Source organism: Neopelma chrysocephalum, unplaced genomic scaffold, assembly GCF_003984885.1.
Source record: "Neopelma chrysocephalum unplaced genomic scaffold, ASM398488v2 Primary Assembly neopelma1_97399, whole genome shotgun sequence".
In the NCBI taxonomy this organism is placed as follows: Eukaryota; Metazoa; Chordata; class Aves; order Passeriformes; family Pipridae; genus Neopelma; species Neopelma chrysocephalum.
The window spans coordinates 1-7,230 of record NW_020926040.1 but is presented as its reverse complement, the minus strand read 5'-3'; the positions used below and the strand labels follow the sequence as shown (position 1 = coordinate 7,230).

Below are 7,230 nucleotides of genomic sequence, written 5' to 3'. Positions count from 1 at the left end.
TCCTCCCGATGCGCCCACCCGGGTCACGGGGCAGGCATCGGGCACCGCCGGGACGACACCGGCGCCCGGAGCCACCGGGGACGGGCGGGGAGCGCTGGTGCCCGCGGGGATGGGCAGTGGCCTCGGGGCCGCGGGGAATACCCCGCCCGGGACAGCCCCGGGGGGTGACGCCACTCCCGGTGCCACCGGCGGGGCCCCTGAGGCCCCGGGGACTTTGTGAAGCGGGAAAGTCCCGTCGGGGCGGCGAGCGGGGCTGCGGGAGGAGAGTCCCCGTGGTTGCGGGGGTCCCCAGGGCTGGGGTTCCCCCTTGGGTGCCGGTTCCCGGTGGGCGCGGGGGTTCCCGGTGGGTGCGGGGGGTTCCCGGTGGGCGCGGGTCCCCCGCGCGGTCCCCGGCCCTCTGTCACGGACGGGGCGGTGGCCACCCTGCCGCGGTCACCGGCCCAGCCCGCCGGTGCCACCGCGTCCCCGGGACGTGGCTCGGCGGTGCCCCGTCCCCACCCCGTGCCACCGGTGCCATCGGGACCCCCAACACTGCGGGAGGGAACCCACCGGCGCCGGGCTCGCGGCGCGGGCCCTCCCGGTGGCCCCTCCGCGTCGCCGGCTTTGTTTGGCGGGGGAGACACACCGTGACCGGTGACACCGGTGCCCCCCGGTCCCCGCCGCCCGGCCCCGCCGTCCCGGTGGGGGCCGCCGCCAGCGGAAGCCGCGGCCAGGCAGGAAATGCCGTGTGGTCCCACGGGGCTCTGGAAGCCCGAAACCGGGGGGCATCGGGGGGGCACCGGGGGACACGGGCACCCCCGGCGTGGGCGCGTCCCGCCGGTGACCGAGCGGCTCCCGCCCGCGGCGCCGCTGCCCGTCCCGCATCCCACGCGGGGCGGATGCGGCCGCCGGTCCCCGCGGGGCCGGTGGCGGGGGGGACACGTCCTGCCGGGCGACATCGATGCCGGGGAGAGGCTCAGTTTGGAGGGTTGTTGCAAAACCCCCCCCCCTCACCTTCCAAAATGTCCCCCGCGCCCGTCGGCAGCGCCCGGTGCCGTCCCGGCTGCTGCCGGGGGTGGAAAACATTCCATCATGTGATGGAGCTCCGGCGGCCCCCGGACGGGAGGATCCGCCCCGGTGCCCCCCAGCCCCAGGATGCGCTCCGGCCCTGGTGCCGCCGTTCCCGGGGGGTTTCGGCCCCCAGGACAGCCGTGGGGGCTCCCGGTGGGGGCGGCGGCGGAGGAAGTGCCCGGCCGGGAGCGGCCGCGCTCCCACCACAAAGGCAGGAAACCGAGCGGCGGGAACGCCGGGGCGGGCGGCTGCGCTTCAAAGCCCCCCGGTGCCCCCCCGATGCCCCTGAGACCCCACCCGGGGTCTCCATATGTCCCTTCCTCCTCCGTCTCCGGGAGGGCCCCGGGATTTTGCCTGTGGCCCGGGGGGAATAAGCGGAGACCTGTGGGGAGGGGACGGTGCCCCTTTTGGGGGCAGTTTTGGGGGGCCCCGTGCTGGCGCTGACGTCCCCGTGGGCCCGCGGGACCCCTGCCCGGGGGTGTTCGGTCTCGCCCAGTCTCTGTATCCCGGTTTCCTGCGGCTCTGTGGGATCGGGATGAACAGGGGAGGGATAATTTTAGCTGCCACGGGGCGGGTGGAGCGGCGGCAGTGACCGGCTCCCGATAACGGGGCTGCCCGGACCTGCGTCACCGGGGTGACATCACTCACGGGGGGGTGGGTGGCATCGCCCACCGGGATGGCATCGTGTGCTGCGACGGCATCTCCCGCTGGGGTGGCACTGCCCCAATCCCGCGGCCATCCGGCATCCCCGGTGCCCCCTGGGACACTTCCCTTTGTGTCCCCTGTGCCACATCCCACACTGTGGGTCCCCCATGGGGTTTGCCGGTGTCCTGGTGAGCCAACACCAGTGCCTGGCCTTGTGCCCAGTGCCTCAGTGAACTGGGACCGATGCCAGGTCTCGTGCCCGGTGTCCTGGCGAGCCGTCACCAGTGCCAAGTCTCATGCCCGGTGTCCTGGTGAGCCGGCACTGGTGCCCGGCCTCGCCGCGGTCGGGAGCGGAGGCTGCGGTTGCCTCGCGGAAGCGGGTGCAGACAGGAAGGACACGTCGGGGACGGGGAGATTTGGTGCTGCCCGCAAGCTGGCACGTGGCCCTGTTGGCACTGCTGGCACTGCTGTCCCTGCTGTCCCCGTGCCGCATCTGTGCCCGCCGGTGCCGGTGACCCTGGCTGTGCCATGGGCCTGAGTGCCCTTAAGGGGGACCCTGGCTGTGTTGTGGGTGCTTTTTGGGTCTGGGTGCCCCCAGGGTGACACCTCCGCTCTGCCCCCAGAGCTCCATGAACCTGCCCCCAGACAAAGCCCGGCTCCTGCGCCAGTATGACAACGAGAAGAAGTGGGACCTCATCTGTGACCAGGTGGGGGCTGAAGGGTCCCAGGCATCCTGGGGGGGGGTCTGGGTGAGCTGTGCTGCTGTCCCAGTGTCACCAACACCCCCCCCTTGTCCCCTCCAGGAGCGGTTCCAGGTGAAGAGCCCCCCCCACGCCTACATCCAGAAACTGCGCAGCTTCCTGGAGCCAGGTGTCACACGGAAGGTGAGGGACTGGGGGGGCCTGGGAGGGGCCCGAGGGTCTGGGGGGGCTCTGAGGGGGGCACAGCTCAGCCTTGCTCTGCCCCCAGAAGTTCAGGAGGAGGGTTCAGGAGTCGACCAAAGTGCTGCGTGAGCTGGAGATCAGCCTGAGGACGAACCACATCGGGTGAGTGGGGGGTCCCAGGGAGGGGCTGTGGGGTCCTGATGTGGGGGCCGGGGGGGGTGTAGAGTCCCAGGTGGGGTGCAGGGTCCCAGGGTGGGGTGCAGGGACGCGGGGGGGGGCTCTGGGGTCCTGTCACCAGCCCCGCACAGCTGCAGGGGAAGCCGGAGGCGCTGCAGGAACTGGGCCGGTTCCTGCCCCGTCCCGCGGGCAGCTCCCGGGGGCGGATGCCGGGGCGGATGGGCCGGGGATGACGCCCTGGACGAGGCAGCGTGGCCGGATCCCGCCTGGCTCCTCCTGGCACCTCAGGGCTCGGTCGGCAGCGTCCCCGAGCCGGTGACACCCCGATCCTCCCCAGGATGCCCCCGGGGGCAGCGCGGGGCGGCGGGAGGGACGGGGCGGGTCCCGGGGGGTGTCGGGGCCCGTCAGAGGCGGGTGCCCGGTCGTGCCCGCGTGCCCGGGGCGGCTCGTGCACGTGCCGGGCTCTTCCCCGCCGCCGGCCCCGCTCGTCCCTGCCCACGGACCCAAAATAGCAGCAGCCGGAGACAGGAAACGGGCTGGGGCGAGGGGGCTGGCGGCGGCAGGAAAGGGGCAGCTGCGGCCCCCCCCACCCCGGCTCCCAGGACCGTAGGCAGGCGTGGGGGGACCCCCGGCGCTCCTGGGTGAAGCCCCCCACCCCGCGCACCCCACTCCGTGCACCCCCAACCCCTTCCCCACCCCTCCTTGCCCCTGGGCACAGCACCTCAACATGTGAACCCCAACACCCTCCGCCCAGGAGTCGGGGCACCCCGAAGCCCCCCCCAACGGGGGGTTCCCAGGGTGTGGGTGCAGCAGCCCCAGCGCCCACCTCTGTTTCCCGCCCGCGCCGAGCCCTCCCCGCCCTGCAGCCCGCAGATAACCCCTGTACCGGCGCTGGCACCGGCGATAGCACAGAGGCTGCAACTGCCACGGCAGCCTCGGGGTGCCCCCGCTCCCCCCTCACCATCCCTGTGGTGGAGGGGGTCGTGCCGGGGGGGTGGGTCCCGACCCCTGCGGGCCCTGATGGGTTCCCGGTGCCGCAGGTGGGTGCGGGAGTTCCTCAACGACGAGAACAAGGGGCTGGACGTGCTGGTGAACTACCTGTCCTTCGCCCAGTGCGCCGTCATGTGAGTGGGGTCGGGGGGGCCCTGATGGATGGGAGGGGTCCCGGTCCCTGTAGCAGCTCCCTGCTGTGGGAGGCCGATGCCGGTTGGTCCCTTTTCATCCCTGGGACACCACAGGGGGACCCACTTGCCGTGAGGTCCCAAGGGATGCTCAGCCCCCTCCTGCCCACCCTGAGGGTCCCAGAGCCACCTTCGCGCCTGTCCCTGCCCCGCTGCCCCCCCGCCTCAGCGCTTGCCTCTGTGTGCCCCCTTGCCAAAGCCGTGTGCCCCCTTGCCAAAGCCGTGTGCCCCCTTGCCAAAGCCTCGTGCCCCCCCCGCCTCCCGCTGCACGCATATCCCACCCCACCCCTCCAGGTTGGATTTTGAGGGCCTGGAAGGCGGCGAGGACGGCGCGCTGGAGAAGCTGCGCGCCTGGAGCAGGTCCATCGAGGATCTGCAGCACCCCAGCGCCCTGCCCGCCCCCTTCGCCAGCAGCCTGGCCCGCTCGGCCCGCCAGACCGCCCTACGGTACGTACCCGGGGGGACACCACCCATGCCAGGGGGGCACGTCCCGCCGGGGGGGGCACGTCCTGCTGTGGGGGCACGTCCTGCCGGAGGGCTCTGGCTGGCCATGGTGCTGCCGCTTGCTGCGTGCTGTGCCACGTGCTGGTGTGCCACGGTGTGTGCCGGTGTGGTGTGCCACGTGCCGGTGTGCCACGGCATGTCCCAGCGTGTGCTGTACCATGTGCTGCTGTGCCACTGTGTGTGCCGGTGTGCTGTGCCATGTGCTGCTGTGCCACTGTGTGTGCCGGTGTGCTGTGCCATGTGCCGGTGTGCCACGGCGCGTCCCGGTGTGCCGCAGCGTGTGCCGTGCCAAGCGCCGTCCTGCTGTGGCGTGTGCCATCGTGCCCCGCACCATGTGCCCAGAGCTCGGGCCGTGCCTCGCCCACACGACCTGGCCGTGCCGTGCCACGTGTGCCACGTGTGCCGCGTGTGCCGCGTCCCGCGCTGCCTCGCGCGTCCCGTCCCGCCCGCGCTCCGCCCGCCCTCCCCGCTCTGGCTCTGCCCCCCCCGTGCCCCCGTTACCCCCGGGGTAACGCGCCCCCATCTCTGCTTCCAGGGCCGGGTGCCCCCTCTCTGGCTGTGCTCTCTCTCTCTCTCCTCCGCGCCCACCTCGCCGCTCGCTCGCCCGCCCGCCGGGTAAGTACCGGCGTCCCGGGGCCGGCCCGGCGCTCGCGGCGGCTCCGCGTCTGCAGCCTCTGTCCCTCTCGCCCTCTTCTCTCTGCCTCTGCCCCTCCTAAAGCCCTGCTGTCCCCACGCTGTCCCCGCCCTGTCCCCACCCCGTCCCTCGGTGAGCGCTGGCGGTGCAGCACCGCGGGCGAGGGTCCCGCTCACCGCGTGTCCCGTGTCCCCCCCCCCCAGCTACGGGACCCTGCCCAGCCGCCGGGCGCTGAAGAACTCGCGCCTGGTGAGCCAGAAGGACGATGTCCACCTCTGCATCATGTGTCTCCGGGCCATCATGAACTACCAGGTACTGTCACCCCGCGGCGGGGACGCTGCTGTCACTGCAGTCGCCGCTGTCGCCGCGGCTGACGCTGTCCCTGCTCCGTCCCCCCAGTATGGCTTCAACCTGGTCATGTCCCATCCTCACGCTGTCAACGAGATCGCCCTGAGCCTCAATAACAAGAACCCGAGGTAAGGGGGGGGTCTGGCGGGATGGGGGTCCCGGTGCTGGCCGGGGGTGATGGTGATGGTGATGCTGTGCCCAGGATGAAGGCGCTGGTGCTGGAGCTGCTGGCGGCCGTGTGTCTGGTCAGGGGGGGCCACGAGATCATCCTGGCGGCCTTCGACAACTTCAAGGAGGTATGAGGGGAATGGGAGCGGCAGGACCAGGCTGGGATGGGGGGGACTGGGGGGAGACAGGACCAGGCTGGGATGGGGGCACCAGAATTAGGCTGGGACTGGGGAGCAGGACCCGGGGAATGGAGGAATGGGCGACCCCAGGAGAAGGCTGGGATGGGGAGCCTGGAGCACGTGGGATGGGGGGATCAGAAGGGTTGGGGGGCACCAGGACCAGACTGGGATTAGGAAACTGGAGACAGGGGGGAGACCAAGCCAGGGTAACCCTGTGTCCGCTGCCTGCTCAGGTGTGCAAGGAGAAGCATCGCTTCGAGCGGCTCATGGAATATTTCCGCAACGAGGACAGCAGCATCGACTTCATGGTGGGACACCCTGTCCTGGGCGAGGGGGAGGGTCTTTGTGGGGGCTCCCAGTGACCCCAGGTGACCCCTCTGCCCGCAGGTGGCCTGCATGCAGTTCATCAACATCGTGGTGCACTCGGTGGAGGACATGAACTTCCGCGTCCACCTCCAGTACGAGTTCACCAAGCTGGGGCTGGAGGAGTTCCTGCAGGTACGGGGGGGGTTTGGGGCTCTGGGGGGGGGTCACCCCATGGGGTCCTCACATCCCTGACACCCCCATGCCCGCAGAAGTCGAGGCACACGGAGAGCGAGAAGCTGCAGGTGCAGATCCAGGCGTACCTGGACAACGTTTTTGACGTGGGGGGGCTGCTGGAGGACGCCGAGACCAAGAACGTGGCTCTGGAGAAGGTGGAGGAGCTGGAGGAACACCTGTCCCACGTACGTGAGCGCGGGGGGGGGACGCAGGGACCTTGTGGGGTCCCCGGGAGGGGGGGGTCAGTGGTGACACCTGGGGGGTCCCTGAGGGGGTGTCACAGCAGTGTCCACCCCCCCCAGCTAACGGAGAAGCTGCTGGACCTGGAGAACGAGAACATGATGCGGGTGGCGGAGCTGGAGAAGCAGCTGCTGCAGCGGGAGAAGGAGCTGGAGGTGGTCAAAGTGCGTCGGGGGCCACGGGGGGGGCTGTGGGGAGCGGGGAGGGGTCCCGACCCCCCCAACCTGGTGCTTGCTGTCCCCAGGAGACCTACGAGCACACGAGCCACCAGGTGCACACGCTGCGGCGGATGATCAAGGAGAAGGACGAGGCTTTCCGGCGCCGCTACGGCTCCGAGCCTCCCCCCGTGCCCGGCGCGGAGACCCCCCCCCAGCCCGAGCCCGAGCCCCTGGAGGAGACCCTGCGGCTCCCAGTCCTGCCCCCCGTGGAGGCCGCGCCCCCTCCACCCCCCCCGCCGCCCCCCCTCCCGCCCCCCGCGCCCCCACTCCCAGGTGAGGAGGGGGAGCCCTAAGGGGAAACCCCCAAAATGGGGACATCCCAGAGCTGGGCTGTCCCCAAGGGGTGGGAGGGGGGAGCTCTTAAAGTGGGGTGTCCCTCGTGCTGGGCTGCTCCAGAGGGTTGGGGGGGGTCCCCAGGATTGGGGTCTCACCATCTCGTGGCTTCACAGGGAAGTGCCCCCC

General features: G+C 71.5%; 2 protein-coding genes across 2 annotated transcripts; one reads left to right on the top strand and one right to left on the bottom strand.

Annotated features, from left to right (window-relative positions):
• Positions 1 to 23: 23 nt before the first annotated feature.
• On the bottom strand, positions 24 to 938 carry LOC113961841 (collagen alpha-1(III) chain-like). The gene has a single exon (XM_027672522.1). It carries the CDS (start codon positions 936 to 938, stop codon positions 24 to 26), a length of 915 nt encoding a protein of 304 aa, XP_027528323.1.
• A 1,379-nt stretch (positions 939 to 2,317) lies between these two features.
• On the top strand, positions 2,318 to 7,006 carry LOC113961839 (formin-like protein 3; the record flags this gene model as incomplete). Its single annotated transcript, XM_027672521.1, has 13 exons — positions 2,318 to 2,402; positions 2,499 to 2,579; positions 2,665 to 2,741; positions 3,797 to 3,880; positions 4,232 to 4,384; positions 5,279 to 5,387; positions 5,475 to 5,551; positions 5,626 to 5,719; positions 6,004 to 6,078; positions 6,158 to 6,268; positions 6,346 to 6,495; positions 6,613 to 6,714; positions 6,795 to 7,006. Coding segments are annotated over exons 1-13 (1,403 nt in total), but the record flags the coding sequence as incomplete, so codon positions are not given.
• Positions 7,007 to 7,230: the final 224 nt, after the last annotated feature.